This window comes from Ceratosolen solmsi, unplaced genomic scaffold (assembly GCF_000503995.2).
Source record: "Ceratosolen solmsi marchali unplaced genomic scaffold, CerSol_1.0 scaffold1, whole genome shotgun sequence".
Classification (NCBI taxonomy): domain Eukaryota; kingdom Metazoa; phylum Arthropoda; class Insecta; order Hymenoptera; family Agaonidae; genus Ceratosolen; species Ceratosolen solmsi.
In genome coordinates, this window is record NW_011948415.1 from 10722981 (window position 1) to 10748686 (window position 25706).

Consider the following 25706-nt stretch of genomic DNA (forward strand, 5'->3'; position numbering starts at 1 on the left):
GAGAGAGAGAGAGAGAGAGAGAGAGAGAGGGATGTGCGTGTGTTTGACAAGGGGTTTAGGCGGGGGAGAGAGGGACGATGGTAAAAACAAACCTGTAGTATAGTGGTCTGATGTATCCTCTGGTTATTGACGTAGGTGTGGGCGTCTCTCGAACAGGGAGTTAGAGTGACGATATTCTCGGTGAAGGCTATGACGCAGTGTCTGGGCATGACCGTCGGGCCCGTGAGCGTCAAGGTCTGGGCCTGAACGGCTTGGGGCCCGATGGGCCTCTCCGAGCCGACTTCCGTGACATTGGGCTGGAGTCGATGTCGTACGCCGGCCCCACTGACGATGTCCGTGCCGTCGGGGTTGAGCTCCAAGAGGAAGGGCAGCCTCTCATCCTCGTACCTATGCTCGAGCTCGTTCCATTTTCCCGTTGGCTTTTTCTTACGTTTACGCGGAACGTAATCAGCTGGCCTTCGACGCACGTGGAACATTATGGATCCTGCAATTTCATAAAATGCCACTCGTATTTATTTGTCCCTTAGGTGCTGTTATAGGGTGTGAGTGTGTCCGAGTATATACGGATACATGGAATTGCGATTAATTGTTACAATACTAATGCACAAGAATTTGTGCGTAACATGATGGTTGCGACAATGTTTATGGCGATCGATCATACGTTGGTCAAAAAATGAAAAAAGAAAAAAAAACCAACCAACATTAGTAAATATGTCGAGAGTGATTGCCCAGACAATCATCGCCTTTACAGAAGAATCGATCGTTGAACAAATTGAAAAATCAAAGTCAATCGATATATTTTTTTTTTTATCTTAATAATATGACGAATATCCTGTAGTTTGTGCATATATTATTATCTACGCGTTAAGTTCAATTTAAGCGAGTTTTACGTAAATTTAGCTTTACGTAAATTATTTCAAGTATTTTGCGGTGGAACTTGGGAGAAATTGAGTATAGTGTGACTTTGAACAAAGTTACGTACACGTAAATCCCATATGTGTAGTGGTTAGCATATTTTATACAATTATAATCCTTATGCATTACAAGTTAATGCATATAAACTTATAGTAAGTTGAGACTTCAACATTATTTTAACTTTAACCTCTCTAGTTGCATTTACATTACATCGCTAGTGTACAAACACCATATTACAATCGATTTTTTGCTCTATAAGCGTTTTTCACTTTATATTAAAGCGAGATTGCAGGGAGAAATAAAAATAGTATCTTTAATATAGGAGAACTCAGTAGCAACAGATGTAAAACCAACGCTGAAAAAGCTTAAAGCATAACACAATTGAACATAAAACATTGAAAAATAAACACAGTATAATTATAAAATAATGAGTATTCTATATACGCAACGTGAACTACTCAAAATTAAGCAAGTAGACGTATTTATTTAAAAATAGAAAGTGAAACCTTTGAAATAAAATTTATGACTAAAGTAAATTCGTAATAATTATTTTAAATATCTAGTTACCTCTTTCACCTAACAATTAATCGCTGGAATTGAACATTCAATTCATCAACTTGAGCTATGATTTATATTCTATCGCGGGAAATAAAAATTTAGTAAATTTTTCTCGTTCGAAGGTGTTTCAGAGGATAGCAAAGTAGTACAGCTAATTAGGCGAGTTAAAACTCTTTGTTGAAGAGAATATAAACATTCATTTAAATTACAATCTTGCTTTTGCTTTTTTTCAATCGCAAGTCCAATCTCCTCCCTAATCCTTTCATTTTCAAATTTAAACTCTTGCTTTCTCATATAATATAATTAATACTTCATTGTGTAAACACTTTATTTACTCAGATAGAAAAGAGAAATTAATATAAATCAAACATTTACAGACGATTCTTTGCATTATTCACATTATCTTAGAATTCGTTTTACATGCTTAAGGACATAAATGCGGCTAAACCTTTAAACGTTAAAAAGATAGATAAATTTATTTGAAAAGCAAAAATAGAAATTGATAGGAAAAGTAGTCGGAAAATGTGAGCGTGAAAAATCAAAAGTCATTAAACGAATATCACAGAAATATTCCATATTTTATGTAGCGCGTATTCTTTGAATATCCTCGTATCATGTCTACCTCAAGGTATTTCTTCGTTCAATTAAATGCAAATATGCGTGACGTCCGCCAAACTATTCTTATAAGCAGCAAATAACTTTATAATGAAGTTTTAAAAAGATTCAATAGCTCTAAGGATTATACAGTGTGCATTTAAATAATTGCATTTCTAATTATAGTGCAGTAGAAATTTTCACACATAAATCAAGTCATCGCCGACTCTATTACACTCTATTAAACATATAATTGTAAAACAATGCCGGGCAAAATATTTGAAGTTTGCGCATTTGAATATTATAGTGAACAACGAGACGCTCGTTAAATTGCTGGATGGATAGCCCCGGCGATATATTTAAAATAGTTGATAAAGTACATAGATACGCCACTGCTGGCACACACAAGTGATTAAAAATAGATTTAATAGGATTTCAAGATCAAGTTGAAAGGGTAACACGCCGTGCGTTCGTCCGCAAAACTTCACAGTCACGCAAAACCAAAGGAGAAAGATCAAGCATTTTCTTCAAAGATCCGTCTTTTACAATTGCACTACTCGAATACTCACGATTCTTGGTGAAGAAGACCATCTCAAGCCGAGCCAACACTCGTCAAACAAGAGTTACGCAATATTCCTCACTTTTGTCTGTTTAGCGCTAATCGCGTGTCTCGAGAAACGGGCCGCTCCCGATACCAAGCCACAAACGCCAAGAACAATGGCCCAAGAGTCCCCGCGTTACCTCGTCCAGAAAATAAGCGCACGCACTTCTCTTTAGTTGCGCACGTAATCCAAAAGCGAGCGTTGCGCGCGCGACGACTTTCATTGAAATTAGAAAAGAAGGGACCGACAGGCTAAGTTTGCCCTGGCCGTCGACCTCTCGCCGCGTCGGTGGCGGCGGTGGCGGTGGCGGTGGCTGCGGTGGCTGCGGCGGCTACGGCGGCTAAGGCGGCTAAGGCGGCTAAGGCGGCTAAGGCGGCTAAGGCGGCTAAGGCGGCTACGACGGCTACGGCGACGATGGCGCGCTCACGCCAAAAAGAAAGTCAGTCCTTCCTCTCGCCCACGGTACTTTCGGGCACTTACGAGCGACTCGTAGCCATCCACTCGTCTTGCCGCTTCCTAGGCATTTTCCAACCGCGGGCAGCCTCCTCGCGGACGTAATCGCGCGTCCTCGCGAGCGAACGTGGGAATGAGTCGTGAAAGGCGGCGGCGCGCGGCAACCGAGCCGCCGAGAACGGAGGCGTTTTCCGAGCGCCGCCGCGACGAAAAAGCCCCGAGATACCCGGCCCAAGATACCCGGGTTAAAAGGGGAGCGCACACGCACGTGTGCGTGGCCAAGAACAAAGGCGCGCATACGGACAAGGCAAGCGTGACGACGCCGCGGCTCGTAGACACCGGTTTCTCACGCGTCTACGCTCCGTACGAGTCCCTCCTCCTACCTTCATCGCCCTCTTCTTCGCCACCACCACCTCCTCCTACTACTCCTCCTCAATCTACGACAACGACGCCGACGACGACGAGGTTTGTCGACTACGGCGTAGACGAGGCCCTTCCCTCGCTCATACTCACATTCGCGAACCCTCTTTTTCTCCTTTTAACGGCCCGCGAAGAGACAGCGCCAAAATGTCGACGAGGGCTCGGACAAGCCCGAGGGTGATTATATCGCCTACACGGATGTTCCCTAGGCGCGAGCGCCCTCGAGTGCACAGGGACTCAGATCTGAACTACGTGCCCTCGGGACCGATTGCTTTCTTCTTTTTCCTCGCACTTACCTCCTCCTCCTCCTCCTCCCAATCGCATTTCACCCCGATTTCACCCCGATTTCACCCCGATTTCATCCCCATTTCATCCCCATTTCATCCCCATTTCATCCACATTTCATGCCCATTTCATCCCCATTTCATCCCGCAACATTCGTTACGGTGTCGAGCTCCTTGCTGGGAATGCGCTTTGTCCTTGAATTGATTCAGCCTCGATAATTATAGCACGTCATTTCCAATGGGGTATTGGCAATTCTTCAGCATTCTTCGGGAGCTCGGTTTACTACGAAATATGTACTGCCCTCTTCCCCTGGAGCCCCTTGCTCATGGATATGCAGGTACTTTTTCAAAGGAGATCCTATCGTTATTGTGGCTTCTCCTCTCCCTCGCGCTGATTCCGTCGCCACTGCCGCCAATTAACGAAGTTCGCTTGTCGCCTTAGAAATTATGAGAGACGGTAGTTGGTAATTCTGCTTCTTTTGGTTTTTTTTTTTTTTTTGTTTTGCTTACAAGTTGCACGCCACAGCGCAGTGTTTATAACTTTCGGAGCTATATATTAGAAAATCGCTGAAAAAATTCAATTTCCTCACTTCCGTTAAAGGGCGCTACTCGAATAATGCGATAAGCACAAGCGATTCTAAAACCCTTATCAATGACGATCAAACCTGTAATATCGCACAAAAATTGTAATTACGGAATAGTTTTTTTATTGTTGTTGCAGTTAAGGATATTGCTTTGATACGATCGATGCCATATTTCGATTCGATTATTGTCTATTTGAGAGAGAGAGAGAGAGCCGATATCGGTCTTCACGTGACTAAATTTATCCTCGATAATATAGAGATAATGAAGATAATAACTATAAATAGATTTGAAATGCACCACAAGAGATTATATTCCTGTGCAATAATGAAGAATAGTAAATACTAAGGATGAAAATATACATTTTATATCGTTTTATTATCGTATCATTTTTCGCTGATGAATTGTGGCATTTAATTTCGCCAACTGTGTATATAATAATTATCATAAAGATGTATTCTCATCTAAAATTTAAAAAAGTTCGGTATTCGCATATTTTTTAATTATTATTGTTTTAAAAAGAAATTTGTATGCGTTTAAAAAATGTAAAAATTTCATACACATAAAATAAAAAGTAGAAATAATATAAATTATAAATTCTCTAATAAGGTCATTCTCTTGTTTCTTTTTTTTTTCTTTTTTTTACTAAATTATTCATGAAAAGTCCAACTAATATGGGGATGAAAAATGAGACTAAACGGAATTATTCTTTATTACCTGTGCTCGTCTTTAGCTTAATAAATAACAGGCCAAGAATTTAATATATTTATATACTTTTTACGAAAATTTAAAATATTAATAATATATAAGAAAAACATATTGTCGTTATTATTATTATGTATATCTGTTCATTTCATCGTTCTTCCTCTCTTTTACCATTAACTCGGATAAATGAATTATGAAATAAAAATAAAGTTTCAATTATAAAGGTCTATTTGATGATTAAATAGCAAATAGCGAATTAAATTTTAAACGTTCACGATGAAAATCTTAATAAGAACTACGATAAGATATTCGAGTGGCAAAGAGTAAAATCCGAGTAATATCGCAACTTTTGAAGATACGCTATCATTATAAATCTTGTTTATTTCAAAATCCACTCTCGCGTAATGGATTGGGGATGAGACAAAATATTATGTAAAAACAAAACGTGACTAATGAATAGCCAAGGCGAGAGAATGCTTCACTCATCCACTAAATAGGGCTTGGGTGCCAGGGACTCGGAGCCACGGGATATCCTCGTTGAAGTTCCATAAAATCCAAATATCACATTTACATCTCAATAGATCTCGGTGCATCGATTTCAGCTGCCCGCTAAATAATAGTCGCAAAGAGCAGTCGTTAAAGTACTTTGATCAAAGCTCCGGATATACGCGCATATTCATGAATGTAAGACCTTGGCGGATTCGGATTCAAGAGCAAGCGGCTGCAAGAATTGGCTTGATTTCGCGTGGGTGCTCAAAGCGCGGCTCTTTTTTTCGGATTACCTTTGACAAATATGACAGTGAGCGAGGTATGCGCTCGAGAATAGTTGTAAATTACACGGGGATAAGCCGGGCGTACGTGAAGGGCTGGCAGTGTTGGTGCACTCGCGCTCATCAATTCGTTTGGCTAAACAAATAATATCTGCTCGTGGCGTTCAGGCCGAGCCGACGCGCCCTGTCGATTTTTTTTCTTTTTTCTTTTTATTTATTTCTCTCTTCTTCTTCTTTTTTTTTTTTTTATTAATACTATGGCACACCGACAAAACAAAATGTGCATAAGAAATGAGAGAGCATTGGCCAAGCCCAAATAATTGTACGTTGCGTGAGTAGCATGTTGCTGAGATTCAAAAAAAAAAAACAAATAAAAAACAAAACAAAAAAACAAAAAAAAAAACAAAAAAAAGAGCGAAAGAGAGAGAGAGAGAGAGAGAGAGCCGAAGCGTACTATTTTTAGGAACAGATCAAGGTTTTAAGATCTGAAATAGCGACGTTACTGGCCGAAATTCGCGTTAAGCCTTTGTTGGTTGGCTTTCCATTTTACTCCAATGTGAATCTTACTTTAAAAATATATTACTCGCAGAATGTACAGATTTTGTGAACGACCATGAAATTCAGATATTTTCTTCTTTTTTTTCGAATGAAAGAGAATTTAATTTATAGTAATGACATTAGTTTATGAACTGAAGAAACGCACACGAAACTTTACTTATAAATTTGTATATATGGAACAAAAAAAAAAACAGCGTTAAAAAATAAAGCCAAAACAATCATGTCCTTAAAGATGTACAGACGCAATAAATTTCCTCGTCGATAATGCGATCGATTATCTTTTAAAATTGATTTTGGTGTACGATATGGTTGTATTTTGTAATTATCGAAGGTTTCCTCCTTGCTGGTTTCATAATGCATTAAGGTAGAAAAATATTTTCTGCCGTATTATTTTCTTGGCAATATATGATTCTTATCAACATATTTCTATAATTCATACGTGAATAATATGATATGACAACGGAGAAGAAAATTGAATTAATTAAGCCAATGACGTTTGTATATCCCCAGCGAGCCACAACCTCGTCGTACGCAGAATTTTCCATTCATTCATTATTCATTGTTTAAGTGCATTTATATCGCTTTATACTTTCCCTTGAATGAAACACCTCAATCGTGAAGAATTACACTTGCTGATATGAAAAACACAAAGATTCCCATGAGACTGAATTATCGGAAAAGTGAATTGATCAAGTATGTATATACATGAAGATATAAACTGTTTTCTTTTATTTACTAATTATGAAACAATAGTTTCATAATTAAATGCCTATGAAATATCATGTATAATATTTTGTTTAATAATTGTATAATACTGTATAATAATAATAATAATAATAATAATAATAATAATAATAATAATAATAAAAAGAAGAAGAAGAAGAAGAAGAAGAAGAAGAAGAAGAAGAAGAAGAAGAAGAAGAAGAAGAAGAAGAAGAAGAAAGAAGAAAGAAGAAGAAGAAGAAGAAGAAGAAGAAGAAGAAGAAGATGATGAAGAAGAAGAACAACGATGTAGACTAAGATAATAATAGTTAAATTAATAATCGCAATTTGGCATTATTCATATATGATTTTATAGTATATAAAAATCGAAAAAATATGTATACAATTTTTATAAATAGTTTTAATTAACTAACGCATGTAAAATATAATTATACGGATAATTTTTTGAAAGTCTGTCGTTCTATATTTCGCAAAATCTGCGACGTATAATTTATTCAAATTAAACAATCTTAAAACCGTACTTACTCTCCTTTATTATTGAATAAAACAATAGATAAAAGAAAATAAGCTTCTTATAAAGTGTAATGCCGTGAGCGGTAATATCGACGAAAAGTTTATAAGAATAAAAGTTGATAGAGAGGACAAAATAAATCCTACGAGACTGCTGTATTTCAATTCTTATTCAAGATAACACGGATACGGTATGATAGCATTTTTAATTTCATTTCACAGCCCTTGCGGAGACGTCGATCAAACTTCGATTATCCTAATAAGGAGTCTCGGAGTCTCTACAGCCCTTAAGAAAAAACACTCAAGCGAACTCGAGTATTGTACGACTTTAATAATACACCCATTTTTAGTCGAGTACTCGAAATAACACTCAAGTAGTGTGTTTTTTTCTCTTATTTATTATTATTATTATTATTATTATTACTTCTTTTTTTTTCTAAAAGACATACGCGATGATGAGGACGGCCTTCTGGTTTACATACTCAAGTTGCGTGTATATATTTTCTTAATATTGATTGAGGATAGAGTGCGAGGGCTGCTTTGTAAGAACTATCGACTCCTTAAAATCCGTGCTTTGGTTATTCTTTTATTTTGCCCTTTGCCCTTAGTTCCCATGCATTGCAGTACATTGATGGGAATCACGGAATTATATCGCTCGTGTGTATTATTTCCATCGTATGGTTAAGCAAATAATTAAAGACATTTGGATTAGCTGCTCGAGGACAATATTCGATGTTTCGGGAGAACAAAAGAGTAAGTCAGTGGCGTTTTTCTTGATTTCGATTAAGTTATGGAAAAATCGACTTTCGTACGCTAGGTTGAAGAAAGAGATTCAAAAGCTTGGTCTGAAGAAGAAACTTGAGATACAAATTCTTTCTTGCTAAAGTGAAAATGACGATGGCTGATATGTCAATTACAAGTATTGGCATTGTACCTTTGTAAATAGTCGCTTGATACATCGTTGACGGCCCCTCATAGTTCTAATATGATTAATAAACTTATTTAAACTTGAAAATCGCCCATAGACAATTCCAAGATACTTCTCATGGTTTCGCCCATGCCCGGACGTATACCATAAGACTTGTCGAACAGTTATAGTTACAATAGGACAGCTGTTTACTTCGTACGGGTAATTGATATAGCGAAGAAATAAACTTTAATCGAACTTAAGACAATACATAAAGACGAGATTCAAATTTGAAAAGACACATTTGTGATTAAAAATCTCCAATTCAGTCGCCTATGATAAAGATGTTTCCATTGGTTGTCTGATAAAAAAAAAAAAAAAAAAAAAAAAAAAAAAAGCAAGGACGACAGAACGACAAAGGTTGGAAGTCAAACGTATCTGAAAACGTATTCGAAATCACTCGAGTCTAATTATCGACTCCTTGAATTGATCCTTTTCCATCCAATGTCACATTCGCCGTTCCTATTTCCAGTTTCGTGGTTATGACTTTGTAATCTCGTGCTCTTCCCACTCTCGTTTCGTATCCTACGAATACAATCGACTATCTCAAATCTCGTTCTCTATAAAGTAAAAGTCACGAAAAGAACATTGAAATAGGAAGTAGAGAGCAATGTCGACACGCGGTATCCAATTTTCTTTCTCTCTCTTTTTTTTTGTTTTTTTTTTTGTTTTGTTTATTTGTTTTTCTTTTTTGTTGTTTAAGAGAGTCTGCGCGTAGGACATTAACGGCTGTATAAAAAAAGGTACAATGGGGATACCAAGAATGACGTGCTTCCCCATTTGAAAATGGCAAGTAGCAACGATCGTGCGAGTGACCGACGTGACTGTCTCCCAAGAGACAATTTTCACATGGGAGAAAAACTGACTGGATGGAAAAGGGATTTTAGATGGAGGACGGTTGCTGAATCGACTCTAAGAAGAATTTCCAGTCACATGATATAAATATACGTGTTTGAATGAGCTTATCGAACATAATCTTGGCAATTTCTTTCTTTCTGCCTTTCTTTCGTTCTTTCTTTCTTTTACTTTCGTTTCAATTTATTTTGAAACTGACTGCTTAACAGCAGGCAAACCGAGAAAAAGGAAACCGGGATTATAAATGTACTTGACATTTTGCAGAATTTCGCGGCAAGCTGCTTCGGTTGGTTTTAAAAATAATTTTCTTTTTTTTTTTCTTTTATTTCAATAAAGGAATCGACAATCCAAGATTAAACTTCAGGCACGTTCAAAGGCACGTTATACTTCATCATTAAATTCGATTTTTCGTTCAATCAATCGTTCAAAGGCACTACGAATCCATTCCGATAAGTAGAATACCATCTAATGGAAGAAAACAATACCAGATGTTCGTAGAGTGATATGTTGTGACAAATTTTCACTCGTCTCGAATTGAAAGTAAACCTGATTATATGCTGCAAACGAGTACAATTTAGAATAAAATTTAGAACCAACGGTAACTCTTAAAGAATCTTTGCTTAATATGCTCTGAGATATAATAACACTGTTGGAATCCGTTATAAATCAGCGACTTTTACCTTGTCAACCTTGAGCATTTTCATTGGCGGAATACACTTTAAATGTGCACAATAATCCATAAATATAATAATACTATAGACTTTTTCGCATTGGTAGAGGATAGCTCATCAATAACAGCAACAGTCTCATTGGAGCTCTATATTTAATTCAAAAGCAAATTCAATTAAGCTAAAGAAATAATACATTAATTAAATGATTTATATGCGCGGGATTTATGAGCTAATATGAATGACTGCGTAATAATTAGAGGATTGCATAAAAATCAATTTTAAGTTGCAACATTGATAACAAGTAGGCGTATTTAGTTCATGCGATTGTAAAAATAAATAACGAAGAAAGGATTATTGGGACTTTAATAAGATAAAAAAAAAAAAAGAAAAAAAAAAGGAAAAAACAAAGGAAAAAAAGGGAAAAACAGGAAAAAAAAAAGAAAAAAAAAGAAAAACTGTATGTATTTTGCAGGGAAAAAAAGGAAAAAAAAAAGAAAAAAAAAGAAAAACTGTATGTATTTTGCGATTAATGTTCCATAAACGGATAATCTCGGTATCCGCTGGCACATCCTAAGCACCCATTGGTTGTTGGTAAAAGTGTAAAATTGGAAATATTACATTTATTGGATTGAAACTTTTAATAAATTTAATCCGTTAAGCTATCGCGTTAAAACTTCTTCCGCACATTTTTATAAACGATAAATTATCAAATTTACTTATAATAATTACTTATATAAGTAATTTTTACATATATCAAGCGATTCGAGGTATAAAAAAGAACGTAGAAAAAAATGTAGCTCGATTGAAGCTTAAAGAAGATGAAAGGGAAAAAGAAGAACAAAATAAAGATCGACATCGGTTTCCACGACGCGGACAATTCGTGAATATCAAGTGGCCCTTACGACCTTTCATTTTTCATCGATAAACTCAAAAAATCACATTCGCGTCACTCATTGCGACAGTTAAAATGTTCTCCACCGCGTACTATTAGAAAGCAGCGAAAGTCAAAGCCGCTATTGCGAGCGTTATATATCACCGCTTCTGTAACGCCATTAAAAAACATTACCAGCAAGGAAGATACATATCGCGACATAACCCAGAGAGTTTATTTTCCCGCTCGAAGCCCATCTCTAGTCCAATACTCCTCACTACGAAATGCTTCTTCTTCTCGCTCGTTGCGCTCGACGAGTCCATCCGCGGAAGCACACACCGCGGGACTTTCCGGTCTCCGAGGAAATTGCCCTTGGATGTCCCGTACCTTCTCGATGCCTCTCCTCCTCCTCCCTCGTCATTCAACACCCCCCCCCCGCCTCACAGTGACACGCGATACGCGCGCGCCACTCAACTTGTCGCGCCACTCAATTTTCGACTCACGTCGCGGTCGCGTCGATTACCGGAAAAGCACTCACCAAGCATAATCTCCGCCTTGCCAGCACGTCGCGGCTTAAACGGCCACAGGCCAATCATGATAATTACTAACGCTGGATGACACCTCTCGTAAACGACGCTCCTCACATCCGCGACTATGCGACTTATCCGGAGCGCGCCGATTGCCCCGCGCATCGACGAGCGACCGGATCGGGTGGGCAGTCGGTACTGGGGCGCGCGCATTTTCGCCAAGGCAATGCGGCCTCGCGCTTCAGAGCCATTGATTATGGATTGTCGGATATTCGTAAGGTCCGATCCTCGAGTCCTTACGTCCGCCCATCCGATACCTTTCCTTTCCGACTCTTAGCTTTGGAACTCCTTTGGCCGATACTGTTACTCAAACGAGTCTCACGATCGTAATATCCCTCCTCGCACTTTTGTGCACCATATTAAGCCATCAAAGCACGCATTATGCATTTATAGTATTTGGCCAATGTATGGACTTCATGGATGGTGGTGCGTGTATCATTTTGATTTGCAGACTTTTTTCTTATAAGATTTGATTAATAAATGTGGGGAATCGTCGCAGCTCGATGGGACTCGCAGGCTCGAGCTTCTACTCGTCGATAATAAAGAGACATTGAAAAGTAAGGGAGAGTCAGATGAAATGCCGGCCACCGCTAGTGATAGGAAGGCCCCTCGGCGGTTATGATAGAAAAGGCCCGAGTGCCTAGATAGGTGGTACGCGCGGTATGCCGTAAGAATGCGCATAGAGTACCAGTGTCGATCGCCGTCGATCGTATGCGCATGTCGCGCATGAGGGTGCTCGAGGTAGACGGTGCACGTCCTGTCCGAGCGGACGACTCGACTAAACTAGCGGCCAGTACAGGTTCGTTCGTACGACATACCAGCGTATGAGCTACAAAGCACAGTTATTACAGTCCATTCTCCCGCTCAATATATATATATATATATATATATATAAAGATGCGCGGGTGTAGGTGCCCATGTACGTGGTCACGAGAGTCAGAGAGAGAGAGAGAGAGAGAGAGAGAGAGAGAGAGAGAGCGAAACCACTCCCTTCGATGCACGTGATATACAACTTTGACGCAGGCGCTTAACAATAATTTTCTGCTGATTGACAGTGTTTTGTTGATAAGCCAGGAGTAGAAAATTCTTCCTTTATGGCGTATTTCTTATCGCCAGCTCCTTTTTTCAAGTCCCATTATAGTTATATTATTCACGTTTGACACGGGAGAGGCGACAAAGTGTCTTTGGTCTTTATCTCCCTATTGATTTTGTTTCATTTGTGTTTTTCTATTTTGCAGGCGATGGCCTACGAGTGTCACGTATAGGTTAGAAAATTCGCTGCAAAACTCGATATGGCCGAGCTTATTCCATAAGAGCATTAAATCTTTTTTTCTTCTCTCCTGATCCACTTTGTGTTTTCCCGCGCGCGCGTAATCGATCGAGACTAATAAAACGCACATACAGTTGCATTAAGACCTGTATTTTCCTTTCAAGTGCTAAACTTTTATTTCAAATAAGTTTCGGTCTTATAGCAAAGCCTATATTTAGGAATTATCTTATTGTTGCTTATTGCGTTTAGTATTATTTATTAAAATTTATCTCAATGCTTTCATCACTTTGGACGTCGTACTAATTTTCTTTAATCAGCGTAGTCGCCTTTCAAGCATATTTATTTGATTACCGATTAATATTTAATTAAATAATATGATACTTCTTATTACGAAAGCAATGAATTCCGAAACAAATCTCACTCCTATATGAATATTTATTTAAGCAAAATCCCTCTCGCGTATTATTGCTTTTTTCTTCTTCGAAATTATGATATATCAATATATGTGATATTTATGTCATCGAACGAGAATGGAAAAATATGGATACTTGGGGAGAAAAATTATTAGAAAAAAATTATTTACTATTCTTATTAATTATTGTATTTAAATATAAATCTGAAGGATTTTGCGTCCCTGAGAAAGATGCGAATAAAACTTACATTAATCGAAATTAAAATAACGTTATTCTAAATCCAAACCTTCAACAACATAAATCGCATATTTTCTATTTAAAATTTATAATAATATCGTATCAATGGTGGCACTTAAATATTGCATTTTCTTTAGATTTGAAAAAAATTCAATTTGATTATAAAATAAGTGATATAAAATTTATCTAATTATAAATAAATGTAAAATTAACATTAATTTTAATATACGATTGTTATTCACAATGTACATCGGAAGGTTACTAATGATATAAAAATATATTATCGAATAGTAATGTATTTTTATCCTTCTCGAATGTGAGTCTTCGATTTAGATTTGTTCTCTTAAAAACAAATGGATAATAATAAAAGAAAAACAAACAAACAAACAAACAAAAAAAAATGTCATAGTTCAAAATATCGAAGCGTTTGAAATTTCAAAGCAAAAATTGTCGATTTACACACGAAATATCGTAATTTAGGAATATTACATAAAAAATCTAAATCCATGACTGACTTCGGTGATGTAAATTTATTTTTTTTTCTTCTTTAAATAATACGTTAAAATAAATTATCATTATTATGCTTTTAATCAAAATTGATAAAAGGACCACGGCTTTACAAAATAATGAAATTGTTAATTATAATCCGCCCAAGGGTTTCCATAAAGCATACAAAGAGATGCAAAATCCAACCTTTGATTATTCGTTTTTCTATCAAGCCGTTGTATTTTCCATATAGCCGTACATTAAAATTTCTGATGTGTATGTATATGGAATTTTTTTTATTTTTGAAACTAAATTTGCAGTAATGAAGTCGCTTTCGAGAGAAGAAATTTTTATTGCTAAAAATTGTACGATATTCTATCGTAGAATATTTGAAGTAATAACAATATGAAGAGAAAAAAATCCTTTGTGTATTACTCTGTAATATAAATACTTTCAAAAATTAACTTCCTCGATAAACCAGTATTTTTTAATATAAATAATTATCTCATATTATGGAATACTGGGTACAATAATTGCTTAATATTACGAATTCGTGATAATAATATAAAGCATATTGATTTTAACTTAATTGCACTTAACAGCACTTTAATTATGCAAATAATTCAAATGATTTGCACATTAGAAAATATTAAAATGAAGGCATAATGGAAACAAAACAGTAGAGCCATACGTCATTCTCAATAATCGATACTTTAATCTTGATATACATTGTCTTTTAAAATTGACATTTATCAATAATGCATACCAATGCCTAATATACGATAATTAACAATAACAAATACGTATGTATGTCACATAATAAGTTTATAAAATAAAAATGTATATTGGTAGAAGCAGACTATTATTCGTAGAAAAATTAATATCAATAATCCTTATCCTTATTACGTAATGTTAGAAAAATGTTAATCAAAAGGCAGAATTAATATGACAAAAAATTTCATCCAATGACGTTGGATATTATTTGTCATTTTGTGAAAGACCGTCTACTAGCTCTCGAATCACCAATAAAAAAAAAAAAAAAAAAAAAAAAAAAAAAAAAAAAAAAAAAAAAAATAAAAAAAAAGAATTTTACAATAAAAGATTTTATTTTTCCTCTTTTATAATACTGCTTTCATCTGCTACAGCTAATGAATAAAAATTCTGATTTCAACTTATCCAGAAACGCTTTCATTAACATTAGTTATTTATAAACTTCATAATCGATACTATTCCGTGCGTCTACGTGTCCACTATGCTCGAGCGCACATAAAGAAACTTTGACAAAACTCAACGGCGCAAGCGCTACACCCGGCATTTTCCTCGACAAAGCTCGCGCCGACAGCTGCAGCTCCTCTTTTTCCGCTCGACCTTAACCATCCGGATAATTTTGCATTTGCACAAAAGGCGCGAAGTGCCGAAAGAAGAGTCGCTGACGAGTTCCCATGTGGATTGTACGTCACTGCCGTCACTGTTATCCTCCCCCCCCCCCCAAATCCCAACCCCTCACGAGGAACAACCGCAGCCGCGCGAATTGGCGAATGAATCGGTGGGGTGGAAGAGCTCAATGGAAAAGTTTTTTTAGTAATCGAGTGCTGATAGCCTTGCTAACTCGAAGGCTTCGATAGACAACTTTCGTAGACATTTTCCGCTACAAGCAACATAAAGCAACATAATGCGAACGAACTTGCGAAATTCGACTTCTGATTAACGCTCCATCTGCATGACGACCATATCACTTAAACTTTGCATTTTAGAAAAGGTCGTAGAGAGGTGGGACTTTATAATGACCGTATGGAGTAGCACTTTGCGCAAAAAAATATTAAGAAAATTGGCTGAAATTTATTATGTAAGCCAGCGAAATATTTTATATAGAACGTAGATTCTTTTTTCCATCCAACTTCGTCCCTCTCATCAATACACCAACAAATCTATAATGATACTCGAATCAAGTTAAAGACGAGTTTCTCAATATTCCATAACTTTTTATTGTATTGGCTTTTATTTTAACTTTAATATGAAATATTGCATATATAGAAAAATGGAATAAGTGTCAATTGAAGAAATACTGTGATTATTCGAGAAATAGAAGGTTTTTCTGACAATACTATTCTTATCAATTTGCACGATGGACTATTTATTCTTTATATTTTTTGTTTCTTAAAATTCGACATAAATTGGCCAACGAGAACGTAAGTTTAGGTTAAATTTGCTAAAACTGAGCTAAATTCTATTAACTGAATTGATTCCCTTTGTCGAAAGACAATTATTGGTACAGCATACGTAGTTTCTTTAGCTGGACTGTGGATGTCGAGAGCTAGTTGACAAACGTAATAAAAAAGTTGTATTTTATAGAAATAAAATAACAATCAAACATATGAATTTTTCAGAATTAACGTACGCGAGAATATTTTATGGGGATGAATAAATAACAAATTAAGTAGCAGCTCGTTTACAAAACTCGTATATAAAATTACTACGTCGGCGAGATTTTTAAGAAAAGAATCGATAATATAATAAACTGTCACGGTTTTGCGCATTACGAGTTTTTTTTTTTTTTTTTTTTTTTTTTTTTTTTTTTTTTGTCGATGCAGGGGACTGAAAATGATGTGTCGGTAGGAAATGGCGATAGTTTTGCTTTATAAAGCCGTTCACTTGGAAGAGTTAAGAAATCAGATGAAATTTATTTAGTGACAGGCGCAAGTGAAGCACGAGAGACTTTTTATGCTCATGTCCTCTGTTACAGTTTATTTTTAGCTTTTATTTTATTCGTAAATTGTTATAAATGTAAGTTGTGATAGAAAAATTGGCATGAATTTGCCGGCGAGCGTCGGCGATACGCCCGATATCTCCGTTTCAACCTCATAATACTTGATTCTATTAGATTCTTCTTATCCAAGTTTTCAATATTATTTCATAAATATGGACTTTATAAATTCTATAGAATATTTGTAATATTTGCCGAATAAGTATCCTAGATAGGCTTTTAAGAGAATATCGGCTTTAATACTTTCTCGCTATTGGACAATTTCTCATACAAAAGTACTTCATTTAGTTTGCTCGTAATTCATCGGGAAATGCTGACTGCTTATTGTATCACTCCCAAGTAATAAATTTTTATGATTGAGCACTGTGGATCCAACAAGATTTACCTTGGAAATAATGCTACCGCAGTCACAGAACATGTAAGGTAAATATCAATTTATCATTAAATCCCAATTACAAAGAGGTACAAAACTAATCTAGTTTTTAGGAGTTTCAAAACTTTTAATTAATTAAAGAATTCACGTAAATTTTGTTATTTCATTAGTGACTAACAACGGCAATAAAAAAAGCAAGAACAAATAAACAATAACAATAAAAAAAAAAACAAACAAACAAACAAACAAAGAAACAAACAATTAAACAAGCAAACTAACTAACTAATTAACTAACAAAAGACTATGTATTTGTTCTCCCCCCTCCCCCTCCCCCGCAATTACTTATAAATTAAGATAATCGTATGATATCGTCATTGTGTCTTTTGTCCATTATAAGAACAGCAACATGCGTGACTCGTCAAAAACGAAAAATGAATATTGGACAATAAATTGAAAATGCCAATAGCGATTAAACTTTTCCGTGCGTGTGTGCGCGCGTGTGTGTATTAAGAGCTCTACTATTATACAGGAAAATAGCCAGTAAACTGATTACAGTACACGAAGATTCACAAGGTAGATGTCCGCCGGTAGGGTGGAATCGATATTAAACTGTTTTTTTTCCACCGAGAATTGACCTTGAGACAACGTTATTTTTGGTCATCTTGTTTACACTTGTATATACGATAATTATTACTAGGCCTAATTATTATTTTACTGCGCGCACGTTTAGATTCGGCTATGAGAATAATATAAGCTACTACTACACCTAAAGCAAGCATGATCTTACATATTAATGAAAAGTATAGTATATACTTAGTTATTAATATTCATGGGCTTAACAAATGAACGTAATTTAAGGTGTCGGCAATTATTTCGCAGCAAATGTCACTCGGCCGTTGGATTACTTGTTTCGTTTGGTTTGTCCAATTGCCTAAAGATTTTCAACCAAACAATTTGCCTTCAATCGACAAAGGGAATACACAAACTAACGACCACCGAGCGCTCAATAAATTATAATGTAAAGGCGTAAATAGTGGAAAAATAAATTTCACCGTGTCGCCTTCGTATAAACTGCATATTAAGCATATTCGGGGATGATTCTTTAGTCTCCACAAATACTTTTCAAAATAAACGCGCACATGAAACAATTCGCAAGCAATTATTATGTACAGCAGTCGTGTATGATTCAATGCGCGACTCATAGCTCAAAAATGTTTTTTATTCGTTATTTTTTCTTTCTTTCTTTAACGCAAGGTTTGATAAAGGAAACACACGCCGCTGCGATTGACACGAAAGTGCCTTGAAATTATCGAGCAAAAAGGATCGAATATTACGTTTGGCAATGCAGAGCTGCTAAATAAGGGATTAGAATAATGAGATTGGTCGGTTATTAAATTTCTTATTTAAAAATAGCAACACACAGTCTTCGATTAAGAAATTATTGAAGTTTGCAGCTTTCATATTTTAACTATAAAGTTAGATTGGATGAGTGGTGCTTTTGAATTTGATAAGCTTTCACTGATAATACGAAAATTAAATTTATAAATTCTCATCTTTTGCATGAGACAGAGGGGGAAGTAGGAGTAGGAGTAGGAGTAGGAGTAGGAGTAGGAGTAGGAGTAGGAGTAGGAGTAGGAGTAGGAGTAGGAGTAGGAGTAGGAGTAGGAGTAGGAGTAGGAGTAGGAGTAGGAGGAGGAGGAGGAGGAGGAGGAGGAGGAGGAGGGAAACGAGACGGAAACGTGAACAAAAATTTAACGGTAACAGATACCGTACACAACATTGTAAGAAAACCATTATATTTGTAATAAAGTATACCGTACATACAGTACATCATTATCCTCATAAACAAAAGTTATTATGCTCTCTCTCTCTCTCTCTCTCTCTCTCTCTCTCTCTATCTCTATCTATCTCTATCTGTGCGTGTGTGTGTGTGCGTGTGTATATGCGCGCGCGCGCACGAACTGCCTACTAAAAAGAAACATAGCATTCTTATAAAAAGGAGTTTATTTCTTGGCATCCCCGAAGAGTGTTTAAACATTACTCCGAATAAATAATTGTATTCCGAACATTGGATATGCGGGGTGCAAAGTAGACGCAAAGCCCACTCCATATTTAGGCCGCTTTAGAATGAAAATGAAGAAGAAGACGGAATTAATTTGCAAGAAACTAGCGCATTCGCCATCGCTTTCATGTTAGTTCAATCAGGCGGCACTTGGAAGTATTCCCCGAAGCAACCGAAGCGCGTCAAAGCGCTGAATTTCGTAAGCAATCGATCGGCCATATCCCCGATAGCGGATAGCAAGGCCGCCTCCGCGCGAAAAGCGACGGAAGTTGAAATCATCGATAAATGTAAAGACCAGGGGGACAATGAAGTTGGAAGAATAATCAGAAGGAGAAGCAGAAGCAAGAGACAGGAGACAGGAGACTGGAGAGTGGAGAGAGGAGAAGGAAGAAGACGGGAGAGGAGGTGCTTATCAGAGCGCAGTGGGGCTCTTTCGTGCGTATAAAAGCCGAGTTTTGTTTAGTTCCAGGGCAATGAGCCCCTTCTAATGGCAGGATGCGGCGCTCGAAAGGAGCGAGAGCCCTCGTGCTTTACAACTTCCGCGATCCTTGGGACGGCGTCGCCCTTGTGCGCCTCCCCACATACGACAGAAAAGAAAAGAGTCGCGCGTATCGATTTGCCTATTGGCTTCACGCTGTTGCGCGCTACAACACGAGCGCTTACTATCAACGCAACAACATTTCTCCTCGTCCGCGGCTTCTCGCCTCTCCTCGGCAGCGAGGTCGAGCCTCGCTCTACTACTCGCTTGGCCGCCTCGTCTCCTTCGACTCCCCTCACCCCGACATCCGACAACCACGTCGTCGCGACTTATCTTCCGGCGCCTCCCCTGACAAAATCGACCCTCTATCCTTGGCTCACGAAACTTCATGGCCAAAACAATCTCCTTCACGCAAAGTTACGAGCGAAGGGCCAGGCTCTCGCTCGGAATTGCTCCAACGTCGGCTTACTCGTGACGCGTTTGATGAAATATCATCCCTTTGCCAAATTGATCGATGAAATTTACTGCTTTTCTCTTCAGTCTTGGTTACGTGATTATGATTATTATTATTTAGCTCATTGATTGCCATCTGCGGGCTTCTGCTTCTGCCATTACGCTGATTTTCGCGCTATTAATTTCAACTCTATAAGTTTGTTTATTACTTGTATGGCGTTAAGCGGTATAGGTGCACGATATACTGTCATGTAAATGGCTTTTCAGCGATTCCCTACCCTTACGTATATATTCAAATACGAAAATCGACGTTAAATGCGATAATTCAATGTTCAATGGCAAATGCAATGAATGGCAAGGGATGTTCCAGCGAGCGGTTTCCAAATTCATATGGCAAACACAGGGACAATGGAGATGGCTGTTGTTCGTTTCAAAGAAAATTAAAAGATTTGTCGGACTTCTTAAATGGCGATAATTTACTTCATTCGTTGCGCATAATAAATACAACGTAATAATGAACTCCACCCGACTACGGTGACTAGTTTACGTAACATATTATTTACGTTGAAAGCCCCCGCAATTCGCCTAGAGAAGAACGCACAGCAACTGAATGATGCGATTGGAATAACAAGACACGAACACATAAACGGTTATGTGACGTTTGTGTGGCTTTGCCTCGTACGAAAGAAAGAAAAAACAAAAAGAAGAATTTACTCACTAAATTTTCTAAACACATAAATTTTAATATATTTTATGTACAAAATATAATAGTAATATATACAAATATTGAGTTCGTAATGTCCAGTGACGGTGGGTGTTTCGATTTAATAAAAAAGAAGAATGATGACAACAGCAGCATGCATGCCCATGGTCTGTAATTTATGGTACGATGATTTTTTTAAATATCTTCGGAACTACACTGTCCATGACATGACGTTTACGAAATCTAAAGCAGTTTAGTGACTTCACCTACACATTTAACAGCATACGAGCGTACGAAAGCCTATTTAATGATAGGGGATATATGTAATGCGAAGGTGAAAGAATGCAAGGTGATTCGATTGGCTCTTACTTCTTATCCCCCAATCCATCATGGTTGAGCGTGTCTTAAGTCTTCGGTTCCTTTACGTCGACGTATATTCGCGAGACGCGAAACGAAAATAAAAGCAAATACGAATGCAAAAAATAAACAACGTTTACTTTTACGAAAGTCTTGATCTCGAACGTTAACAAGTCTTGTCTCTGAATTGGTCCACTTAACTCGTTAAATATTTTCAGAAAATATCTTCTTGCGATCCATCAATTCTAATAGCAGTTCTTTCTTCGATGTGCGATACAAGTCTAATATATCTAGTTTTCGTTCAATAAATAGATAAATGTCTATGAAGAAAGTAGGCTATCAAGAGTTGTCATTGGTCCTTCGATTATATCTTGATTATATTCATTGTAAATATCGTCGATTGAATAAGCTATATATTGCCGCGTATACTCTATTTCACCATATATCAATATATCTATACACAGTGCACATATATAGTTATTTTATCTACATATATGTGCTCGCATTTATATATATATATATATATATATATATATATATATATATGTCTGCAAGCATAAAAACATAATATGCCCTTAAGAGTATACGATTAAATATCTTCTATATATATAGTAATCACGGAGTAGAGATGGGTGGTGCTTGCACCCAGGTTGGTCCATAGGTTTGCTTGGCTTGGGTCCTTTGGTCCTCGGGTCGATCGGAACGAAGCAGATTCCACGTAAATTGAGTCCCCACCACGAGCATTCGAAGCTTCGTCGGTACGTGCGATGGAAATCAATGGTCCCGCGAGGAGACGAGGCCGCGGCTTCGGTTACGGGCGACTCGGTTATGTTGCCTCGTTCCTCTTACTCGCTCCTCCAAATCGGCGATCGTCTTGGGGTTGATTGGTTGGTTGGTTGGTTGGTTGGTTGGTTGGTTGGTTGGTTGGTTGGTTGGTTGGTTGGTTGGTTGGTTGGTTGGTTGGTTGGTTGGTTGGTTGGTTGGTTGGTTGGTTGGTTGGTTGGTTGGTTGGTTGGTTGGTTGGTTGGTTGGTTGGTTGGTTGGTTGGTTGGTTGGTTGGTTGGTTGGTTGGTTGGTTGGTTGGTTGGTTGGTTGGTTGGTTGGTTGGTTGGTTGGTTGGTTGGTTGGTTGGTTGGTTGGTTGGTTGGTTGGTTGGTTGGTTGGTTGGTTGGTTGGTTGGTTGGTTGGTTGGTTGGTTGGTTGGTTGGTTGGTTGGTTGGTTGGTTGGTTGGTTGGTTGGTTGGTTGGTTGGTTGGTTGGTTGGTTGGTTGGTTGGTTGGTTGGTTGGTTGGTTGGTTGGTTGGTTGGTTGGTTGGTTGGTTGGTTGGTTGGTTGGTTGGTTGGTTGGTTGGTTGGTTGGTTGGTTGGTTGGTTGGTTGGTTGGTTGGTTGGTTGGTTGGTTGGTTGGCTAGTTGATTGGTTGGTTGATTGATTGGTCGGTCGGTCGGTCGGTCGGTCGGTCGGTCAGTGAATAGGTGAGCGAAGGAGCGAAGGGACGAAGGAGCGAACGAGCAAACGAACGAGCGTACGGGTGGGTGGTGGGTGTCTGACTTGGCAGAACGGAGGCGCGCGCGCGCGCTCGTCTCGACGAGCGTCCGTCGACTGGAGCGACTGAGGGCGTCTCAGGGGTGGCTCGGCGGAGCGGCGCCCCGTGTTGTTTCTACTGCGCAGCGCCAGCACCGCCGGTGACTCCCGACCAATCGACGCGGCCCCATTCCCGTGTATCGCGTCCGTGCCGGGGCTCGTTATCACACGGCAAGGTCGTCCGGAGCCGAACTCTTGGCCCGCGGGCCGAAGGTTAAGTGGCGTCTTGACCGAAGTCGACGGTAGCTCGCTTCGTCTTCTGCTACTTTTGTCGGTTCTGCGACGGACGTTTTTTGGGGACGACCCAACGACCCGACTCCAGGTCGCAATATCCATTCAGCGACAGATCTCGACGATACTCATCAACACTTCTCCTCCATGGATGGGTAATGGACAATGTTGGAGGGTGCTGTACGAGCGTCGGGACAGAGGATGCGAATGTATGTTTGAGATGGACAGTTCTGGGCTTTCGAATAATATTCTCTGTGACGTACACGGAGACGAGGAAGGTGGAGGAGCTTTTGTTGTTTGCGATCGCGCGTTCATCTTTCACTTGAAGTACAATGAATATGAATGTGGGGAACGACGGGAGCGAGTTTGAAGGATCAATTAGCTGAATTTTGTTCAAGCTCTTTTCCTTGTCCCGCTTAGCGTTATCTCGGCGAAAGAGATTGGGCTTGGTGGCTGAATCGCGTGGTCGCTTTTATCGGCGATTGGCTACGGTCGTCGAGAGCCCCGCTTCCGCAACACTCTGAATAACCAAAATGAACGTCCGGGAAAATTTCACTTACTCCCGATGGCGTGAGTGGCTCTTGCGGGAATCGAACATTGCCAACCCCCCTCCCCGCCACCCCAATCCTCCCGACAAGCTCCACCCGTCGTCCTAGACGCTCTGTTTTTATTTCACAATGAACAGAGAATTTAGAGCACTCCCCTACTACTTTGCTTCTCTCTTATTCTCGGTATAATGCCTAGGCTACATGTACTTAGAAGACATATTGTGTCCTTCGGACGACTCCCGTCTCGAGTGGATAGAGATAAAGATAGCAGGGTGGTGGCTCGGAACACAATCCGTACACACTAGCCGCCAAATGGGATTGCATTGTATCGTAAAATTTACATTGAATCGGTGACGAGCGAAAGGGGTCAACCGCTCACATTCGTAAATACGTGTATTATGCGCGCGGGCGCGCGCGCCCCAGTGTATGGGTGCAAATAGCCGTGGAATCGATTTTCGCGCTCGCGTGAGCTCACTATCACTATGTCACGGTATGGATCTCAGCACGGAGCAGCCTGAGATGAGATCTTGATTAAAAGGGCAGTAGGTCGATAGTTCCTGTGGATGGGGTGGTGATGGTTGGTGGTGGTGGTGGTGGTGGTTGGTGGTTGGTGGAGGTGGTTGGTGGAGGTGGTTGGTGGTGGTGGTTGGTGGTTGGTGGTGGTGGTGGTGGTGGTGGTGACGGTGGCGGTGGTGGTGACGGTGGTGGTGACGGTGGCGGTGGCGGTGGTGGTGACAGTGGCGGTGGCGGTGGTGGTGACAGTGGCGGTGGCGGTGGTGGTGACAGTGGCGGTGGCGGTGGTGGTGACAGTGGCGGTGGCGGTGGTGGTGACGGTGGCGGTGGCGGTGGTGGTTACGGTGACGGTAGCGAGTGGTGGTGGTGGGCAGGGAAAGGGGCCGGGCATTCGAGGTGCCTTGCCGGTAGCTTTCTTCATTCGTAATGCTTGGATCGTGCGAGCGGAGAAAATGATATCGCGCGGCTCTCGAAAAGGAGTCCCCCCCCCCCCCCCCCCCCCCCCGAGACATGTTTATGAGATAGCGGGGGAGTGTCGGGCTACGAAAGCGGGGCGCTCCTTATCGACTTGGGCGCCACTGATAACGCGAATTGAAAACTCTTCCGCGTGTCTGATTATTGAATAAGGGAGCGTGGTGAGCGATGACGTAAATACGTGCCTCGTTCTTTCGCTCTTTCACAATGATTACCTTTCTCTCTTATCGAATTATGTGCTTGGGAATTGACATTTAAGCTTCTTATAGCTGTTACGGGTATAGGGTTGAGGAGTTTGCGAGCGCCGATCACGTTTTTCTTTGTTTTTTTTTTGTTTTGTTTTTTGTTTAGTATTTTTTTTTTTTTTTAAATTTGTTTAAAGCATCTCTGAGATTTAGACGATAATCCACATTATAATTTTTGACACACTATAGAGTAGTAGGCAAGTACGTACTGCGGAGTCGTTGCATGAATTCGGAATTTAGAAGAATCGATTTAGATATACAATCTGACATTTTTATAACTTATGGGTATTTCATTCTGCTATCTTATATTTCGAATGCTAGAACTACTGTCTATATATATATATATATATATATATATATATATATATATATATATATATTATTGATCATTATAAATGCCCATCGGCATAGGCATATCATGTTGAATAATTATCTTTATCGCCATACTCTAATGATCGTAAAGTATTTCTGAAAAATGTACACATTTGCTCGTTTATTTATTCGTTTTATTATTTTTATAATCATAAGCTCGAGCGCTTTTATTTACCGATGAATATTAAGTATGAGGATGATGGTTTCAAGATTTTTATCGATGTTGAAAGTGCTCGTATATTAAGCGATTAAATGGCTATTCAATTAAAAGTCATTACACTCTAATTAGTTGCTTGCTAATATAATGAGAACTTAATGATTCTTTGTTTAATGACTTAATTTATTATTAGTTAGAACTCATAAGCTAATGGTGTTGATAGTGGATTAATATTTTAAAGATTATTCATTTTCATTTTCATATTAACAAGGTAACGATCTTCGTTAATAATTGATAAAAAAAAAAAAGAAGAAAAAAAGAATGAAGAAAAAAAGTTGAAAGAGCCTTGAAATAAAAACTC

The 25706-nt window shown here is 38.6% G+C and overlaps 1 protein-coding gene across 1 annotated transcript in view; it reads right to left on the minus strand.

The window, feature by feature from the left end:
* cno (adherens junction formation factor afadin) overlaps nucleotides 1-25706 on the minus strand; it is an 88468-nt gene that overhangs the window by 28955 nt on the left and 33807 nt on the right. Inside the window, 1 exon segment of the mRNA XM_011495534.1 lies at nucleotides 93-484. Coding sequence (XP_011493836.1) covers nucleotides 93-484 — 392 coding nt within the window.